General features: G+C 35.7%; 2 protein-coding genes across 2 annotated transcripts; both read left to right on the forward strand.

The window, feature by feature from the left end:
* The first annotated feature begins 286 nt into the window (after nt 1-286).
* LOC145559061 (putative magnesium transporter NIPA6) lies at nt 287-6,320 on the forward strand. Its single transcript, XM_081620464.1, has 9 exons — nt 287-866; nt 2,508-2,564; nt 2,682-2,772; nt 2,857-3,017; nt 3,115-3,242; nt 3,335-3,472; nt 5,111-5,203; nt 5,309-5,426; nt 5,709-6,320. Exons 1-9 carry the CDS (start codon nt 746-748, stop codon nt 5,816-5,818), a joined length of 1,017 nt encoding a protein of 338 aa, XP_081476590.1. The 5' UTR covers nt 287-745; the 3' UTR covers nt 5,819-6,320.
* An 11,927-nt stretch (nt 6,321-18,247) lies between these two features.
* On the forward strand, nt 18,248-21,148 carry LOC145559062 (eukaryotic translation initiation factor 4B3-like). Its single transcript, XM_081620465.1, has 2 exons — nt 18,248-19,490; nt 20,732-21,148. Exons 1-2 carry the CDS (start codon nt 18,340-18,342, stop codon nt 20,820-20,822), a joined length of 1,242 nt encoding a protein of 413 aa, XP_081476591.1. The 5' UTR covers nt 18,248-18,339; the 3' UTR covers nt 20,823-21,148.
* Nucleotides 21,149-22,217: the final 1,069 nt, after the last annotated feature.

Here is a 22,217-nt window from a genome sequence, read left to right on the forward strand (position 1 = left end):
TTTACTGAAATGAGCTGAACTGAATTAAATATGTTATGAGAGAAAGAAATTAAGAACTGAATTGAACTAAAAATGAGCTGAATATAAGCAATTTCTTCAAGATTACTAATATGACTGTGAAACTAAAATCCATAAAATCAACCATGTTAGATTGTCTAATCACGATGTGGATCGAACACAAGCCACACAAATTGTAAAATCCAATCCAAAGAAGCAAAAGCAACCATCAACACCAAACTAATAAAAGGGGCCATTTGTACATTTTTATACCAAAGAGTCCAAGGAATATTATGTTTTAGCTCAATATTAGTAATCACAATAATTATGGTCTTGACAAACAAAATAATCAACTTTACCACGTCTTTAATTCTGTATTGATCACTCCTCTGTCTTAGTTGAAATCTGCGTAATTATGCCAGTTCATCACTTTGACATCCTACCCTACGGAATTTTTGACAGTTCATAGAAGATTTACAAAATCAGATTAAAATACCCACAAAAATTACAAATTTGGTCGTTGCAGTAGAATGATTACAAAAAGCAATCCTAAGTAATCAGTCAAATTTAACTCGTCTTCTTTATCATTGTTGAGTGACTTCCGGCCATTGGAATCTGAACCCAAAGAAAGATCTGGGATTTTGTTTTTGACTGATAAATTTTGGAATTTGGAGATAAATTTTTTCTGGGTATTTGATTTCAGTAATTGGGGATCGGTGATTTGGCGGGAAGTTGGTGAGATTTGTTAATGGCGGAGGATAATGTAAGAGGGTTGGTACTAGCAGTGGGTTCAAGTGTGTTTATTGGGACCAGCTTTATCTTGAAGAAGAAGGGTCTTCGCCGTGCTGCTGCTAATGGCACCCGTGCAGGTTTGTCCAACTTTTGCTTTAAAAATAGGAAATTTAAAGTTTAATTGACTTAATTTTGAGTTGTATGATTCTTGGTATTTTCATTTTTTGATGATTATAATAGTTATCAAACTTTGAACATAGATTAAGCAATTGACCTATGAAAATTTGACAATATTTAACATTTTTTTGGCTCTGAAATGGCTTATTGTTGCTGTTGTTCTCTTCTTTACTTTGTTTACATCTGTCTCTTGGTTGAGCTTCATAGATTTGTAGTGTTTGGTATGTTAGTTTGATATTAACTTGTAATTCTAGTCAGTTACTGTGTGAAGTTCCCTCATTTTAGTGAAAAGGATGATATTTGGTGGCTTGGATATTGGATTGAATCATGAGAATGGCAAAAGGGAGCAGTGAATCAGTCATATGGACATCGTCGTGGAGTATGAAATTGTAGGCTGCTTACATGAGAAGTATGAAGTGGGTGACCTCCTTTTTGGGTTGTGTTAAGTATTTCTTTGTTGGTTGTAAGGAGGGGTGGGGGTCCATGATGAGTGTAAGGAGAAGGGGGTTCTACACCAGGTCAATTGGCTCACTTATTACTTATTAGGTTGCAAATGGTAGCTACCTGAATTAGTGGAATTAACAGTCGAAATGCCTCTTTGTATAGCAATAATGTGCTGCAATGCCTGCAAGTGCTGTCTCTGAGGAAATGATTTATGTGATAGGTGGTTATGCAGCAGCAACAAAAGACTAACATAGCATTCCACCATTGGTTGTGTTTGTCTTATCTCAACCAGTTGAAACTAGAGTGCCTCTAAGGAGTAGTAAAACAAAATTACTGTCAGTAAAACAGCACAAGTAAGGCAATACTGAATCAGTATGCAGTTCTGCAGTGTATGTGACGAGGGCTGGTTTTGAATGCTGGGAGCTTGTTGGACTGCATAGTCCCGACTTCTGTCGGATGGCCACAGATTGATTGTTAAACCAGTAGGCGCTGTACAAAAGGCATTAAAGATATTGGAGTTGTGCGCTTAAGAAATTTATTTTTCATTAGGTTAGAAGTTGCTCTTATGCAATAAGTACTTGCTGACGTAAATGTAACATATGACCATTGATATCCTTCTTATCTTTAGTGAATCTGCCTTCCTTATGTGAGAATAATTTCAGTGAGAAATGCCCCTCTTCTTTTTAAAGGCTTCCCAAATCACAAAATAAGAGTTCCTCCAGATTAATATTGATTTGATCAGAATGAGGGTGTCTACAAGTGTTATCTGGTTTCTATTGCAGGTTTGCTAAATGCCCAAAAATGATGATTAAATCCAGTGTAGAAATGAAATAGTTTACCCATAGTCAGGTACTGTTTGGCAAATCTAATATATGTACGGTATAAATTTCTTTTCCTTCTATGCTATCTGTCTAACAGTACGACACTACGACCTACCACTTAAGGATCTCTGCATAAATTCATAGTTCTGTAATGAAGCCAAGTCAAAAAGGTTTCCCATGATCCTCCATATACAGTATGCTGGTATTTTGTTTTCGTAATATAATGTTATTTTTTACCTGTTTTTCTATATTTCATTGGCACCAAATGGTTATTATGACTTTACTCCCATCAGCCTACTTATTCTGTATTTGAAATCATTTTGTCTGACAATGTAGGATACGGAGGCTACACTTATTTGCTAGAGCCACTCTGGTGGGCAGGAATGTCCTTAAGTGAGTGCAGGCTTTTTCCCTGCCTTAAACTCCAGTCTTTTTAGTTATTAACGTTTGTGTGGGTTACTGCTCATTTTTAAAAATCAAATTTTTTCTCTCTGAAATTCTCAAAAACAGTGTTTATTGGAGAGGCTGCAAACTTTGTGGCATATGCTTATGCTCCGGCTGTTTTGGTAACACCGCTTGGAGCGTTAAGTATTATAATCAGGTAAACTGGATTGAATTTCTTGAAATATTGTTATTGACGAATGCTGTGTCTGATTTCACTTGCCTGATTTGTGCAAATGTTCAGTGCGGTTTTAGCACACTTCATGCTCAAAGAAAGACTGTCAAAGCTTGGTGTCCTGGGATGTGTGTCTTGTATAGTGGGGTCGGTGGTAATTGTTCTTCATGCCCCACAGGAGGCAGCACCAACTTCTGTTCAACAAATTTGGGATCTGGCAAGTCAAACAGGTCATTTCAAATGACGTCTAGCAATATATTTAATTAGTCATACTTGTACTGGCCTATAGTCACCCTAACTGGTTTTTTCATATTCTTCTATGACCAGATTTCTTGATTTATGTGGCGGCTTCATTATCTATTGTGGCAGTTTTGATTTTGCACTTGGAGCCACGCTATGGGCAGACAAATTTGTTGGTTTACTTGGGGATATGTTCTTTGATAGGTTCACTGACGGTAAAATTTTCTGTTGATACTTTGATATTTTCCCTTGTCTATTTGATGCTTGCTTCACCCACAATCTATGGGTCTTAATAGCCATTCTGCAGGTAGTGAGCATCAAGGCTATTGGAATAGCTATAAAACTTACTCTGGAGGGGACAAACCAGCTTATCTATGCACAAACTTGGTTTTTCATGACTGTGGGAGCAGTCTGCGTCATTACACAGTTAAATTACCTGAACAAGGTTTGCATATTCTTTTATTGTACTCTGCGTTTTCTTCCTTCTATCTTTCAATTTGTCTCCTTTCACTTTTTTTAATTTTTAAAAAAAGTTTGATGTTGGGGGTCTTCTGGTCTTTGTGTGTATTTGTTAGTACGTTGTAAGAAAAATCTTGGCAGGGATAGATGGAAATACGAGTCATCAAAGTAATATTACCTTAGTGAATATCATTTCTTTTCTCAATTCCTGGCTATAGTATTCTCTTCCTAGGATATTACATTTGAGTGATGAGTTTGATGACAAGACAGTCTAGCAGAACCTTACTTTCTATTCACTCTAGTATTTTCAATTTTAATCTGTGACTTATGGCTCATTTTGTTTCAAAGGTGTTGCTTTTTGGGTGTTTTAACTCTCAATTTGTCATGTTATATACCTTATGGTATCCCTTTGTACGATGTTTTATCTTAATATATAGTGTTGGTGTGTCAAAGAAGCTTGAGGTTCTTGTGAAGGATACAATTTGGTTAGTATCAGGGGGCAAAAGAGAGGTATTTTGTGTGTTACCACTGTATCAGTTTATATGGAGTGCCAGTAGTATGGTTTTGGCACAATAGTGAATATGTTTCTGTGTTTATGTTGTCTTTGAAATTTTGTTGGTAAGCTCTGGTTGTGCTAATTGCTTCTTGGGTCCATCAAAAAAAAAAAAAACCTTCTTGGGTGAGTGTGAGCAACTTGTCCTTTTAGCTTTCTTCTCTTTTGACTATGTATTACTACCAAACTGGCAATCAGGCAAAAACAGGTTTTGGAAGCTAAGCTAGCACCTTTTCAATTTTCTTTCATGTCTATACCTCTATATCGTTTATATACTGCACTGTCTGCACCCATTTGAAACATCTTTTTGATGCAGGTTCATCATCCCTCCCAGTTCTCACATTTTAGAATAATGCTTAAGGTTTAGATTAGAACTTTCATTGTTTGGCTTCTTTATATGCTTAGAGCTTGGGCTTTATTGTGAGATCTTAATAAATTCAATGATATGTTTCCTATTTCCTAGCAGCATTGGCTCAAGGACATTGAATCATTTTTACTGATTTTAGTATTGCACCAGAGAGGCAGAGACCATGCTTTTATGCTGTGGTGCATCTAATTGGCAAATGTTCACATCTATAGTTTGTATTTCATTATTCATTTCCTTGCATTGTGGATGCTCATGTGTAGGCTTGTACCTGTAAACAGTGTAAACGACATCCGAGAATTTAAAAATTATCAGCCCTAACCAGTCAAAAATAGCAGTGACTGTTTTCAAATTGTCCTGTTTGTCATCTAATGAATTTATTTTCTTTTAAATGAGAAGTTTAAATGGGTTGGTAAAACATTAATTACTACTTCATACTAAAATTCATAAAGGAGGTTTTGCGGCCTGTGAAATAAAGTTACGGTAGAGTTGATTTTGCACGCATTCCCTTGCTATTTCTTTTTATAATATTAGGATGTGTAAAGTCTTGAATACTTTTCCGAGATTTTTACAAATGATCATTAGTTGGATATAGGGTTTATGACGTATCAATTCAATGCCTTAGCACTTAATTGTAAGAGAACAGATGATATAATTCAGTATATCATTGTAATTAAGCTCTATATTCTGCGATATCTTTCTTGCAGGCACTTGATACATTTAATGCGGCATTAGTATCTCCAATATATTATGTCATGTTCACGACCCTGACTATTGCTGCAAGTGCAATCATGTTCAAGGTAGATTCTTAATTAGATTAATCATCGAGTTTTTCTGTTTTATACTTGTATTAATATTTTGCCCAAATAGGGAGAACAATCTTTAAAATGTATTTATCATTTCAGGATTGGTCTGGTCAAGATGCAAGCAGCATAGCTTCTGAAATATGCGGCTTTATTACAGTTCTCACTGGAACAATCATACTACATGCTACAAGAGAACAAGAACAAACCAACACCTCAGGTAGCGTATCCAGCTTGAAATTAATTCCCTAGATGTGTTTTTATTTATCTATTTATTATGCCCTTTCAATTAAAAGAGAAAATGATCTGTCTTGACTTGAAACTTTTTATCTTCCTTACATCGTGTTGGATTCAAACAACAGCTTCTTCTTAAATTGAGAATTTGTGATTTGCGATATGCCATAGAATAACCAACAATAATTTTTTCCAAGGATCTATCCAGTTGCTAACAAAATATGCTCTGTTTCATCACATTCAATCAATTTCCTGTTTATGACTGCAGATTCACGAGGCAATGCGGGACCTGCCAATTGGTACTCAACTGGAGAGTCTCAAAAAATTAGTGACGAGGAGCACCTAATTACATTGCACAATACAGACTTTTTTGAATAACAAGGTTGAGATAAACTCGATTTCAAAAGTACGGCGAGACTTCCACTCAGGAAAACAGTCACTGACAGTGCTTTCAGCTAAAGCTCGAAAGAGCTTTTTGTTATAGAAAATGGCCTTGTCTAGGAAGTGCTCTGTTGTGATGAATTAGCATATGCTGGTAATCCTTTGGCACTGAAGTGAGCAACACTGTCTGAAGAATTAAGGTTTTAAATTACTTGCCTTTGTAGATTGCAAGTCATCTGATAGCACATTGCTAGATACAGCGATGGCCAGCAGCAATGTTTGTATCTAATTTTTTGTGTTGCTTGCCTCATTGTTTATACATGTACATAACCCCATTGTTTCTCTGGCATTTGAAGGAACGAGTTTATTCGGTGATTGAATTGATGTATTCATTTTTAAAATCATTTGTGATTAGCCAATGTTTGTATTTTTTTATGTAATCCTATTGTTGACAGTCATATTCTTCAGAATTGATTAAAAAACAAAATTTGGTGGTATACATTGTATTTTGTATACTGAAATCTAGCAATCGGAGTATGTATTACTTGTATTTTGTATACAATTCCAAAAATATACTTTTTTTTTTTTTTTTTTTGACGGGATTTCAAAAATATACTTAGTGGTATATAGAGCTATCAAAAGTTGACCCAACCCGAAATACCGAATCAAACCCGATTATTAACCGGACAATCTGAACCCGAAAAAATGGTGACCCAAACCCGACCTGAAATCAACCCTTAGACCCGAGTTGACCCGAGTATGTGAGACCCGAACCCGAACATGAAGTAACCTGGAGATGACTCGACCCGAATGTAACCCGTAAATTATTGACCTGAACTGATCCCGACTTGAACCGAAATCGACCCAAACCAGTTTTAACCCGACTTGTTATTAACTGACCAAAAATTCAACTCGACCCGTTCCTAACCCGACCCGAATTTAACCCAACCTGTTACAAACCTGACCCGAAATCAACCCGACTTGTTATTAACCTGACCCAAATTCAACCCGACTTGTTATTGACCCGACCCGAATTTTACCATACCTATTACTAACCCCACCCAAAAATTCAACCAGATTTGTTCCTAACCCGACTCAAAATCAACACCCTGACTTGTTATTGACCCGACCTAAATTCCACCCAAATTGTTCCTGACCCGATTTCAAATCACCTTAAATGCAATTTAGACCACCTTATTATTGTTGATCAAAGCATTTTTGTCTAGGTAGACCAAGTCGGTCCAGGCCAGCAAAAGAAAGGAGCATCATCCTCAAATTTAAGAGTTATATATAGTATATATTTGTTGTATGGTCAAAGGAGATAATTATCTTCATAAATTATAAACTATAGTTCCCTACTATATTGCCATATATATTATAGTCAAAGGGAATAATTAGCTTGATAAAAATGATAATTATCTATTTATAGTTAGTTGAACCCGAATATGACCTAACTTGGAAATGACCCACCTGATTGTAACCTGCAAATTATTGACTTGAACATAACCCGACTAGACTCCGAGAATGACCTGACTTGGGAATGACCCAGCCTGATTATAACCCGCAAATTATTGACTTGAACCGAACCCGACTTGAACCCGAGAATGACCCGACTTGAAAATGACCCAACATGATGACTTGAACTGAACCCGACTCAAACCCGAGAATGACCTGACCTGTTTCTAACCCACAAATTATTGACTTGAACCAAACCGACTCAAACCCGAGAATTACCCTAACCCGTTTTAACCCGTCCCAAATTAAACCCGACCTAGTTCACCCGACCCGAATGTAACTCGACCTGTTATTAACCCGACCTAAACCCGACCCAAACCCGATAAGAAGTATGACCCGACGTGACCCGACTTAAACATGACCCAACCAAAACCCGACCTGCATAGGTTATGGAATTAATCCGAATTGACCTAACTCACTCTTACCGAACCAAACCCGACCCGTTTACCCAAATTGACATCTCTACCCGAAACCTCCAAAATTTCTCAAAAAGCGTGGATACTAGCCTTCAATTTTGGAATTTTTTTACTTTTTTCACCCGGAAATAAAAATTGCCGAAATGTTACCATGGTCCCTAATACCCTCCGGGAGTCCAATTGGCTAGGTGAAATCACCCAATTTACCTTTAAACGATCAAATTACCGGTTTACAACTTGCACCGATTTTATTAATTCAAGCTTACCACGAACATTTATGACAACATATAACGATCATATATGGACCCAAACGGCATTATATGACCCCGAGATGTATCCCATAAACTCTCAAAAATTTTCGACACCGAGCCTCGAAACATTCGAAATTTCTCAAAAAGCGTGGATATATATAAGCCTTCAATTTTGGAATTTTTAGACTTTTTTTTCGCCCGAATAAAAAATTGCCGAAATGTTTACCATGGTCCCTAATACCCTCCGGGAGTCGAATTGGGTTGGTGGAACCATCCAATTTGCCTTTAAACGGCCAATTTAATTACCGGCTTACAACTTGCACGGATTTCATTCACTCATGTCAGAACTACTACATACGAACATTTATAACAACATATAATGATCATATATGGTTCCAAACGACATTATATGACTACGAGATGTATCCACTAAAATATTAATACTTTTCTACACCGGGCTTCGAAACCTCCAAAAATTCTCAAAAAACGTGGATATTAGCCTTCAATTTTGAATTTTTTTGATTTTTTTTTTCGCTTGGAAATAAAAATTGCCGAAATGTTATCAATGTTTCCTAATACCCTCCACGAGTCCAATTGGGTGGGTGGAACCATCCAATTTACCTTTAAATGACCAATTTGCTGGTTTACAACTTGCACCGATTTCATTAATTCAAGCCTAGCACGAACATTTATGACAACAAATAATGATCATATATGGTTCAAAACGGCATTATATGACCCCGAGATGTATCCCATAGAATTTCAAGACTTTTCGACACCGGTCAGAAACCTCCAAAATTTCTATAAAAACGTGGATATTATTAACCTTTAATTCAGGAATTTTTTGACTTTTTTTCGCCCGGAAATAAAAATTGCCGAAATGTTTACCATGGTCCCTAATACCGTCTAGGAATCCCATTGGGTGGGTGGAACCATCCAATTTGCCTTTAAACGACCAATTTACCGGTTTACAATTTGCACCGATTTCATTAAATTAAGCCTACCACGTACGTTTATGACAACAAATAATGATCATATATGGTTCCAAACAGCATGATATGACCCCGAGATGTATCCCCTAAAATTTCAAGACTTTTTGAACCGGGCTCCGAAACCTCCAAATTTTCTCAAAAAGCGTGGATATTAGTCTTCAATTTAGGAATTTTTTTGACTTTTTTTCCCCCGAAAATAAAAATTGCCGGAATATTTACCATGGTCCCTAATATCCTCCGGGAGTCCAATAGGGTTGGTGGAACAATCCAATTTGCCTTTAAACGGCCAATTTACCGATTTACAACTTGCACAAATTTCATTAATTTAAGCCTACCAGGAACATTTATGACAACATATAATGATCATATATGGTTCTAAACGGCATTATATGACCTCGATATGTATTCTCTAAAATCTAAAGATTTTTCGACACCGTACCCAACCTCAAAATTTCTCAAAAAGCGTGGATATAAGCCTTCAATTTTGGAATTTGTTGACTTTTTTTCGCCTGGAAATAAAAATTGCCAAAATTTTTACCATGGTCTCTAATACCCTCCTAGAGTCCAATTGGGTGGGTGTATCCATCCAATTTGCCTTAAAACAACCAATTTACCGATTTACAACTTGCATCAATTTCGTTAAATCAAGCCTACCACGAACATTTATGACATCATATAATGATCATAAATAGTTCCAAACGACATTATATGACCCCTAGACGTATCCCCTAAAATTTCAAGACTTTTCGACACCGGGCCTCGAAACCTCCAAAATTTCTTAAAAATTTCTTAGCCTTCAATTTCGGAATTTTTTAACTTTTTTTCGCTCCAAAATAAAAATTGCCAAAATGTTTACCATGGTCTCTTATACCCTCCGGGAGTCCAATTGGGTGGGTGGAACCATCTAATTTGCCTTTAAACGGCCAATTTACCGGTTTACAACTTGCACCGATTGCATTAACTCAAGCCTACCACTAACATCTATGACAACATCTAATGATCATATGCAGTTCCAAACGACATTATATGACCCCCAGGTTTATTCCCTAGAATCTCAAAGCATTTCGATACCGGGCTTCAAAACCTCCAAAATTTCTCAAAAAACGTGGATATTAGCCTTTAATTTTGGAATTTTAGACTTTTTTTCACCCGAAAATAATAATTGCCAAAATGTTTACCATGGTCCCTAATACCTTTGTTAGTCCAACACTACGTGAAAAAATGAATTTGGCACCGGTTCAAACCCGGCCTAAGGCACCGGTTTGAACCGGTGCCAATGTGGGGGGTGCCAAAAAGGGGTTTAAAAAGGCACCGGTTCAAACCGGTGCCAAAACTTAAAATTGGCACCAGTTAACCGGTGCCAAAAATTGATTTAAAAAAATGTGGAATTGTTTTTGGCACCGGTTAACCGGTGCCAAAAGTGCCAAATATTTTAATTTTTTTTTGTTTTTTTTTTTAAGAACATCAAACAATTAAAAATCGACTTAAATTATTTAGAACATCAAAATATAGATCGAATTTCAATCAACATAATCAAAAATTTACAATATATAATCAAAACAATTTTACAATATAGATCAATACAGTAGTAGTTCAATTACAACATATAAAAAAAATATTACAATATAAATAAAAAAATAAACTCAATATTCTTGCATCTTGATTCTTCCATTTAAGATCTAACTCAAGATACCTGCACCAATTAAAGCAAAAAAAAAAAAAAAAAAAAAAACGATTAATATAATTAAGCTTCCAAAAAAATTAAACACAGAAAAAATTTGAAATCGCCAAAAAATTAAACCGAAAAATACCCAGAAATCAAAAAACCCAGATAAAAAATGCCCAGAAATGGAAATAAATTGAAATCGAAAAAAAAAATCAAAATTGAAATGGAAATAAATTGAAATCGAAATAAATTGAAATCGAAAAAAACCCAGATAAAAAATATAAATTAAAAAAACCTAGAAATCGAAAAAAAATTGAACTCGAAAAAAAATTGAAATCGAAAAAACCCAGATAAAAAATATAAATTAAAAAAACCCAGAAATCGAAAAACAAAAAATCAAAATCGAAAAAAATATATATTAAAACCGAATAAACAAAAACAAAAATCGAAAAAAAATTCAAAGTAAAAAATAAGAAAAAATATAATCCATAAATCGAAAAATAAAAAAATCAAAAACGAAAACAAAATATATTAAAATCGAATAAACAAAAATCGAAAAAAAATCAAAATTGAAATCGGAAAAAAAATAACCAAAAAATCGAAAAACAAAAAATCAAAATCGAAAACAAAATGTATTAAAATCGAATAAACAAGAAACAAAAATCAGAAAAAAAAAATCAAAATTGAATTCGGAAACAAAATAACCCAGAAATCGAAAACAAAAAAATCGAATTAAAATCAAGAAATTATACCCTAACCTTGCTCATGCATGTGTTTGTGGTGGATTAAACCAAAATTTTTTTGATGAAACCCATAAAAAATTAAAGAGAAGAGATGGTGGCGGCGGCTTTGCGGTGGTGTTGTTGTTGTTGTTGCGGAGATGTTGTTGTTGTTGGTGTTGGTGTTGTTGTTGCGGAGATGTTGTTGTTGTTGGTGGGAATGAAGGAGAGCTAGAGGAGAGAGAAGGGAGAGCAGAGGAGAAGGGAGAGGCGGAGTGAGAGGAGAGAGAAGAGGTTGACTGATTTTAGCCTTTTAGGGTTAGGCGTTATATAAGTGGCCAGTTTTTTTTTTTTTTTAATAATTAAAGGCCCGGTTCACTAAGGCACCGGTTCAAACCGGTGGCCTTTATGATTTTGGCACCGGTTTGAAGTGAACCGGTGCCTTTTACTCTGGTTCAGCTTCCCACCAATTTTGTAGGCCATTTTTGGCACCGGTTTGGACTGAACCGGTGCCAATTAGGGGGTGCCTTTTTGATATTTTCTACTAGTGCAATTTGGTGGGTGGAACTATCCAATTTGCCTTTAAACGACCTATTTACCGGTTTATAACTTGCACCGATTTCATTAACTCAAACTTACCACGAACATTTATTTATGACAACAAATAATGATCATACATGGTTCCAAACGGCATTAAATGACCCTGAGATGTATCCCCTAGAATTTCAAGACTTTTTGACACCGGGCCCTGAATACTCCAAAATTTCTCAAAAAGCGTGGATATTAGCCTTCGATTTTGAAATTTTTTATTTTTTCGCTCGGAAATAAAAATTGCCGAAATGTTTACCATGGTCCCTAATACCGTCCAGGAGTCCCATCGAGTGGGTGGAACCCATCCAATTTGCCTTTAAACGACCAATTACCGATTTACAACTTGCACCGATTTCATTAACTCAAGCCTACCACGAACATTAATGACACCAAATAATGATCATATATAGTTCCAAACAACATTATATGACCTCGAGATCTATCCCCTAAAATTTCAAAACTTTTCGACACCGGGCCCCGAAACCTCCAAAATTTCTAAAAAAGCTTCAATTTTGGAATTTTCTGACTTTTTTTTCGCCCGAAAATAAAAGTTTCCTAAATGCTTACCATGGTTCCTAATATCCTCCGGGATTCCAATTGGGTTGGTTTAACCATCCAATTTGCCTTTAAACGACCAATTTAATTACCGGTTTACAACTTGCACGGATTTCATTAACTCAAGGCTACTACGAACATTTATGACAACATATAATGATCATATATGGTTCCAAACGGCATTATATCATTTATATGATTCGAGATGTATCCCCTAAAATATTAATACTTTTCTATACCGGGCCCCGAAACCTCCAAAATTTCTTTAAAAACGTGGATATTAGCCTTCAATTTTTATTTTTTTTTGAATTTTTTTCGCTCGAAAATAAAAATTTCCGAAATGTTTACTATGGTCCCTAATACCCTCCGGGAGTCCAATTGGGTGGGTGGAACCATCCAATTTGCTTTTAAACGACCAATTTACTGGTATACAACTTGCACCGATTTCATTAATTCAAGTCTACCACGAACGTTTATGACAACGAATAATGATCATATATGGTTCTAAATAGCATTATATGACCCCGAGATGTATCCCCTAAAATTTCAAGACTTTTCGACACGGGGCCCCAAAACCTCCAAGATTTCTCAAAAAACGTGGATATTAGTCTTCAATTTTGGAATTTTTTGACTTTTTTCGCGCGGAAATAAAAATTGCCGAAATGTTTTCCATGGTCCCTAATATTCTTCGGGAGTCCAATTGGGTTGGTAGAACAATCCAATTTCCCATTAAACGGCCAATTTAATTATTGGTTTACAACTTGCACGGATTTCATTAACTCAAGCTTACTACGAACATTTATGACAACAAATAATGATCATATATGGTTCCAAACAGCATTGTATGACCCCGAGATGTATCCCATATAATTTCAAGACTTTTTGACACCGGGCCCCGAAACCTCCAAAATTTCTCAAAAAACGTGGATAATTACCCTTCAATTTTTGAATTTTTTGACTTTTTTCGCCCGGATATAAAAATTTCCGAAAAGTTTACCATGTTCCCCAATTCCCTCTGGGAGTCCAATTAGGTGTGTGGAACCATTCAATTTGCTTTTAAACGGCCAATTTACCGGTTTACAACTTGCATCGATTTACCCGTTTACAACGACCGATTTAATTAACTTGCACCGAACCCGACTTGAACCGAAAATGACCCAAACCCATTTTAAGCTTTTAACTCGTCAAAACCCGACTTGTTACTAACCTGACCTGAATTCAACCCGACCCGTTCCTAACCCGACCTATTACAAACCCGACCCGAAATCAACCCGACTTGTTATTGACCTGACACAAATTCAACCTGACTTGTTATTAATCCGACCCAAATTTTACCATACCTAATACTTACCCAACCCAAAAATTCAACTCAATCTGTTACTAACTCGACTCGAAATTAGCACGACTTGTTATTGACCCGACCTAAATTTAACCCAAATTGTGCCTGACCTGATTTCAAATCACCTTAAATGCAATTTAGACCACCTTAGGGCCTGTTCTCATTGACTGAACTCAGATGAACTGAACTGAACTGAACTGAACTGAACTAAACTGAACTAAACTGAACTTATTAATTAGTGATTTTTAACTACAGATTAGTGATATTTGTTTATTTATTGATTATTTATTATTATACATATGTGTATATACAAATATACATATTAAAATATTTAAGAAAGATATATTATTATTATTATTATTATTATTATATTATTATTATTATTATTTATTGATTATTATTATTATTATTATCATTATTTATTGATTATAATTATTATTAATATTATTTATTGATTATTATTATTATTTATTTATTATTATTATTATTATTATTTATTGATTATTATTGTTATTAATATTATTTATTGATTATTATTATTATTATTTATTATTATTATTATTATTATTATTATTTATTATTATTATTATTATTATTATTATTATTATTATTATTATTATTATTATTATTATTATTATTATTATTATTATTATTATCATCTTCGTTGTAATAAGAGCTTAAAAGAATGAAATTTGGCTTTATATCATTAGCAATATCATAACACATGAACTGAATTGAACCGAACTGAACTGAACTGAATTGAGCTGAATTGAACTGAAATGAACTGAACTGAATTTCAACGTATGAGAACATACCCTTATTATTAGTCTTGGGAGACCAAGTAGGTCCAGCCTAGCAAAAGAAAGAAGCATCATCCTCAAATTTAAGAGTTAAATATAGTATATATTTGTTTTATGGTCAAAGGATATAATTATCTTCCTAAATTATAGACTATAGTTTCCTATTATATTGCCATATATATTATAGTCAAAGGAAATAATTAGCTTGATATAAATGATAATTATATATTTATATTTAGTTGAATCCGAATATGACCTGACTTGGAAATGACCCGACCTGATTGTAACCTGCAAATTATTGACTTGAACATAACCCGACTTGAATCCGAGAATGTCCCGACTTGAAAATGACCTAACCTGATTATAACCCGCAAATTATTAACTTGAACCGAACCCGACTTGAACCCGAGAATGACCCGACTTGAAAATAACCCAACCTGATTATAATCCGCAAATTATTAACTTGAACCGAACCCGACTCACACCCAAGAATGACCCGACCTAATTCTAACCTGCAAATTATTGACTTGAACCGAACCCAACTCGAACCCGAGAATTACCCTAACCTATTTTAACTCGAGTTTAATCCGACCTAGGGGTGCTTATTGAGCGAGTTGATCACGAGCTGAGGGGTGCTCAACCCAACTCGAAAACTTTATATATGTGCTCAACTTGTGCTCGTTAATGTTTCGAGCAAATAAAACCAGCTCGACTCGTGCTCGTTAAAGTTTCGAGTCGAGTCGAGTAGCTCACGATATGCTCGTTAAAATTTTAGTCCTTCTATTATTATGTGCCTTTTTTTTCAATTTATATTGTTTTCCTTATTATATGTAGATATTATTAAACATTTACTCTTTCTTTTTTTATGATATAAATTAAGACTTAATAAGTATCAAATTTGTTTTAAAGATATTGTTTGCAAATTCTATATTAATATTATATTATCGAGTTGCTCACGAGCTTATCGAGTCGAGTTAGACCTTGCTCAACTCGTGCTCGTTAACATCTCGAGTCGAGTCGAATTCGAGTCGAGCTAACTCGAGTCGAGTTTTGACCGAGCGTTGACCGAGTCGAGTATGAGTTGCTCGCGAGCTGCTCAACTCAATTAGCACCCCTAATCCGACCTATTGTTCATTTGACCCAAATATAACCGACCTAAACCCGATAAGAAGTATGCCTCGATGTGACCCGACTCAAGCATGACCCAACCCAAGCCCGATCTGCATAGTTTATGGAATTAATCTGAATTGACCCAACCCACTCTTACCCGACTCAAACCTGACCTGTTTACTCGAATTAACAGCTCTAGTACGTGGTATACATTGTAGAACTTGTGGTGTGCTGTTATGTAAGTATCAATTGTATGAAGCTTACACATTTTTGGAAAAACACATGATGGAATTTTGAGAATGCAGTCTAGACAAATACAGTACATGATGAAGTTGAACGTGCAATTGTGCAAATACTCCAAATTTCTGAGAAATATCCAGGTTGGACCACTTGCTCTAGGGTCATTACATGATGAACCTCATATTGTTAGAATATTTTGTACAACAAGGAAACTAAATTGAGTGTGGAATTTATCTTCAATTGTCTTTTAAACTTCAGGAGATAATATTGGAAGTATGTGGAAGAACATATACAAGAAAAAACCTTTTAAATGGGTGAATATTCTAAAACTTGTTCTTATAGCTTAGAAGGAGTCAAGGAACCATATACATACATGATACATTGACATCTTTTTTGGGTAACTAGAAAAACAAGTTGTCTAAGCATTAACTAATCACATGTGAAGTGTCATTCATGTTTTATTACCACTTTACAAGTATTATTTACTAGTAACTAGTAATAGATTTAAAATTAATCAAAGCAATGCAATAATTGTATATTACACTGCCCTTCAATTTAAGAAAAAAAAAAACTACGAAGTAGTACTATACATGTCTTATCTAAAATTATCCGAATTTATTAATATTCATTAACTTTTATCTATTTTATTAAACAATTTTCCGTCATAATACAAAGTTGAAGTCCTATAAGATTAGGATTAAAAAAGGAAAATTTGTCAAGAAAAACCTTTTAAAAGGACCTTTTTGTCCAAAAAAACCTTTTAAAATTTTTTTGGCCATAGAAAACCTTTTAATTTTTTTTTTTGTTCAAGACAGCCAAAACCCACTTTCCAACGTTGACTCACCCATCTCCGACGTTGACCACGTGTTTTACAACATGTGCGACGCACATGACCCCTATTTTCTTAATTACACCTCACTTTGCCTAATTTCACACCCTTTTCCCTCCAATTAAACACTCTCTCTCCTACTCTCTCTTTCTCTCTCCTACTCTCTTGTCCTAACTCCAAATTTGCATGCAGTGAATTTTCTCTCAGGATTATCATGGGTCCATGAAGTCCTCTTCGCAACAAGAAAACCACAACCACACCTCGTAACACCTCCTCGACCCATAGTCGCTGCATAATTAAGAAAAATTTAAAAGGGAAAAAAAAAACCTTAATTCTCAATCAAGAATCGAAAAAGTCATAGTTACACAAATTAATCACTTACCTGTTGTCGAAAATTGGTGATAAAGCCTTCTACTGCTTTGATTTTGTTGCACTCCAACAATGGCGTGAGAATTTGAGAACGCAGAGGAAAGAAGGAGATAAAATAGAATACAGAGAGTAGAAGAGAGAGAGATAGAGTAGGAGAGAGAGTGTTTAATCGGAGGGAAAAGGGTGTGAAATTAGGCAAAGTGGGGTGTAATTAAGAAAAAAAAGGGTCATATGCATCGCACATGTTGTAAAACACGTGGTCAACGCCGGAGAATGGTGAGTCAACGTCAGAAAGTGAGTTTTGGCTGTCTTGAACAAAAAAAAAAAAAAATAAAAGGTTCTTTGGCCAAAAAAATTTTAAAAGATTTTTTTGGACAAAAAGGTCCCTTTAAAATTAAGATTTTTCCTGACAAATTTTTCAAAAAAAAAAACATATTTTAATCCTAATCAAACTTTTTTTTTTGATATCCATCCTAATCAAACTTTGTATTACCACAATCAAAAATTCAAAATACTACGTAACACTAATCGACTCAAAATTAGTAAACAAAACCAAAATAAAATCCAACTAGATGAAACCCGTGCGATGCACGATTTGTTTGATTTTTTTTTTTAAATAATGTTTATTTTTTTTTTTTTTTTTTGTATTTATGAGCCTAAAATTTGTTATATATTTAGATAAAATTCGTAATATTAAAAGATAATATATAATATTTAATTAATTTAAACTTAAAAATCTCATTCGTCAATTTTGCTTACATGACATTTGAATTATTTAATTCTAAAAAGAAATTAATAATCACTTATTTAATTGGCTACTATTAAGATTTATAATCTTACATGGCGCGCTGAGAAAATTAGATCCGACTCTCTAAAAACTCGGGAAAAAACTCCCCTTTATATATTAGATTGTACGGAGTATTAGATTGTATTCATATTTTTCCCAAATTCCTAATACCCCAAAATTTCCTTAATTAGCTGCCAACACACGCAACTTGAATCCCTTTTATACCCCTCTGTAACATATCCGCATCCTTCTTCTCATTTCACATCTCCAAACAAACACACACAAACTTCGAAGAGAGAGAAAGGTAAACAAACAGTCACCCTTCTAGAGAGAGAAACAATGGCGGCAACTGTTTCATCAGTTTGGGCCAAGCCCGGAGCTTGGGCCTTAGACTCCGAAGAACACGAAGATGAGCTCACACAACAGATCATGCCTCAGCCCACTAAGCCCGAACCACCCGCCGCCGATTTCCCATCTTTAGCCGCCGCAGCTGCCGCCAAGCCCAAGAAGAAGAACAAGGCCCAAACCCTTTCTTTGGCTGAGTTTTCCACTTATGGGTCCGCGGCCCCAAAGCCCAAGCCCAAAGCCTTCGCCGTCCCCCAACTGCTAACCCAAGATGAGATGCTCGTTCTTCCCACCGGACCACGTGAGCGAACCGCCGAGGAGCTCGAAAGACCTCGCCTTGGTGGTGGGTTCCGAAACTATGGCGGCGGCGGCGCGAATGATAATTCTAGGGTTAGGGTTTCTGACAGGAGTTCTAGTAGAGATAGGGATATGGGCCCTTCTCGGGCCGACGAAGCGGATGATTGGTCCAAGACGAAGAAGTTTAGTTCTTTCGGTGGTGGTGCGCCGGAGAGGTCTGATAGGAGAGAGAAAGTTGGGTTCTTCAATTCAAGTCGGGCTGATGAGGTTGATAATTGGGCCTCTAATAAGAGTTTTGTTGCTGCCCCTGTTGATGGGCCTAGGAGAGAGAGACGGATGGGGTTCGAGTCGTATTCAAATGGGTCGGGTCCGGATTCGGGTAATTGGTCGAAATCGAAGGAGGAGAGAGGTGGGAGTGTCGGTGGTGGTGGTGTTGAGGCGGATACTTGGGGAAGGAGGGAGAGTATTGGGGCTGGAGGTGGTGGGAGTGGAAGGCCTAGATTGAATTTGCAGCCTAGGACATTACCTGTTGTGATCAATGACAATGTGACTCCGACCGAGGCGGCGAAAGGGGTGAATTCAGGGCTGAGTTTTACTCCTACCGAGGTGAAGGCGAAAGGGGCGAATCCATTCGGGGAGGCCAGGCCTAGGGAGGAGGTGTTGGCGGAGAAAGGGAAGGATTGGAAGGAAATTGATGAGAAATTGGAATCTGTTAAGATTAATGGTGAGAAGAGTGAAGGATTTGGGAGAAGGGGTTTTGGGCTTGGGAGGTCTGATTCTGGGGATGATGTTAAGAGTTGGAGGAAGCCAGAATCAGCTGATGCTGTTACTTCTCCTCCGGGATCAAGGTTTGATCCTGTTCTTTTCTATTTGTGAATGTATAAACGCTCATTGTTTTTATTTTTTCTTGGTTGTTAATGCTTACAGTATTTAATTATGAAAAAAAAATCTTTGGAAGATTGCATTATGGTAGTACATTGTTGCATAATGCTTGAAAATTGCAACCAATATGATCATTTGGGGGATTGGGATTAAGCTGATGAGATATATGTTAGGGCAATTTTGAATCAATAAGTTTATGGGGTTGCAAAATCCTTAGCTTGACATTGTATAAGCCACTTTAGTTGCTGATTTGATAATTTGACATGGGTTATGAGTGTAGAAATCATTGGATACTGTTGCAATATCTATTGTTTGGGACTTTGGGCAATCAAAAACTAGGACTTCAATTTGGATGGATCGTTTGTAAATTGTAATAGTTATGGATAGGCTTCATGTGGCATTGGATTTTGCTTAGGCTGCTATTTTTGGTCCTCATAACTTTAATTCTTGGTGTTGGATAATGTTAGGGATCAGAATTTCACGACTATGACATGAAAGTTTCATGATTTGAAGTTATGGAAAGACGATTATAAGTTGTCAAAAGTTACTATGTGGACATGAGGATGAGGATGAGGATGAGGATGTTGATGCTATCCATTTTTATGTCTGTGAGTTGGGAAGTATTAGTAAATCTAATAATTTAATATTCCTTTTCATGGACAAAACTGAAGTGCACTAGATCCTTACTGAAGTATTGGCTGTTGAGAACTTGACATGAATGCTTGTGCTGTAATTATGAGTCCTAATATCATAGCTTCTCATTTCAAAATATAAGTGCATTCACAGATTATTCAATTTAGAACTAGTTATTTTCATTCAAGTCTAGTGCTCGTTTTTTGTTTCTTTTTGTTTAAAAGAGGTGGGGGTTGCAAGTATGGGATACTGTTTGGCAGTTTGCAACAGATGTGATAGTGCACTAGATCTTAAGATCTATCTTAGAAATTTTGTGGTGGTTTTTCTCTGTAGTTTGAATCCACAGAAAGTGATCTATTTACTCTTTAGTTTATTGGTCTGTCTACATCTGGATAGTCTGTCTGTGTGTTGGCATTGTATTTGAACTCCCTAAACTTGGATTTTTGATGAATCAATGCAGTTTATTTATGTTAATCAGAATATGTATATGTGTAATTTTTATATAAAGTTCAAGGTATTTCTCTTGTAACAGTTCTAATTGCTCTTGTTTTTCTTCTTGTTGGATATTATACAGTGTTGATACAACAGAGAATAATGCCACCACAGCCGAGAGTACTACTGAGAACGCTTCTGAGAGTGTTGAGAAAGTTTCAGAAGAGAACTGAAGACAGTCAATGATGGAATAGCAGAGTGGAGTGTGGGTTTTTGATCGCTTGAGAATCAATTTTTGATAGTCGTCTTAGATAGGTACATTCTTTAGGGCCTGGAAAACCTGAAAGGTCATAGTGTTTGTGCTGTTTTTTGGGTAGCAGGGTGGTCACCTGAACATTAAGTGTTAATGTTTGTTTTTAACTTATAACTACACTTTCGTTGCTTATGCTTGGAGTATCTGGCTTTGCAAAAAGATTTTTGTGTAATAGTGAGCTATTGATATAAAAGGGATCCAATAACAGCAGCCTCAGCTGCTGTTGCCGTGTTTATTTAGCTGTAATCCTTTGAAATCTTGTGACTGTTTAACTGTGTTTCTGTTGTGGCATTAGAAACTTGGAGTCCGGTATAAAAATTATGCAAATGCTTTGGAATTCTGTACTTAATCTATGATCGTTAAGCTATAGTTTTTTCTCATTCTTGCTACTTCAAATATTGAGTTTTTGGTTCCTAGTTTGTGCCTAAGCAATGCATGATTGAAAATGAATCTAGCAAGCTACTCACTTACTCAGTGTCTCAGTAGATACCCAAAGTAAAACTTGAAGGAGTTTAGTGGGCTTTTGTGCAGGACGTTTTACTCGGCTAAATTAGTGGGTTGCTCCTGAAAATAATTTTTTTTAATTGTAACTTTAGCATATTATTTGAGAGAGATAAAATATTTTAAAGTTGCAACTAAAAAAAATCGGAGGTAATATATATATATTTTTTTGCAGCCAGATTAACTTAAACTGTTGTCTTATAAAGCATCATTAGTCACGTCGTCTCTTCTTATGGACTATGGAAAGGTACTCCGTAATTGACTATCAAGACTAAATAATATATGATGCCATATCCATAATTGTTCATGAATATAAGCATTCTAAAAAAGGGAAAACACCCTTCAACAACGCATTAGTGACATGAAGTTGAAAAAACTTGCAGCTGCCAACTCTGAACTTTCCATTAGTCTGAGTTGGCCAATTCATGAAATCACGAGATATAATGAGCTAGTATTGATTTTAGACCAATGTGAAAGTTCCAATTCTTTGTTCTGGTTTGTCTTCCATTCATATTGGTATAAAGCATGATCTGATTTTTTTTAAAAAAAACTGAAACTCATTCATGAATGCATCCAACAACGGACAACCTGTAACGGCTAACCAATACGCGCACAAAATAGATGATTAGTCCAGATGGTTGTGTAAAGATTATCACATATGAGAACTGTTACTCTGTACCCATAAAGTCCTCTCTTTTTTGTGGAACACATTTAATCAGACTCCTTCCTGCTTTCACAGTCGCCCATTTATGCAGCTCTCAACTGTCCACACTTCTCTAAACTGTCGTTCAGCTATTTCCGCTCTTTTTATTTT

The sequence above is a fragment of the Chenopodium album genome, chromosome 9, assembly GCF_948465745.1.
Source record: "Chenopodium album chromosome 9, dcCheAlbu1.1, whole genome shotgun sequence".
In the NCBI taxonomy this organism is placed as follows: Eukaryota; Viridiplantae; Streptophyta; class Magnoliopsida; order Caryophyllales; family Amaranthaceae; genus Chenopodium; species Chenopodium album.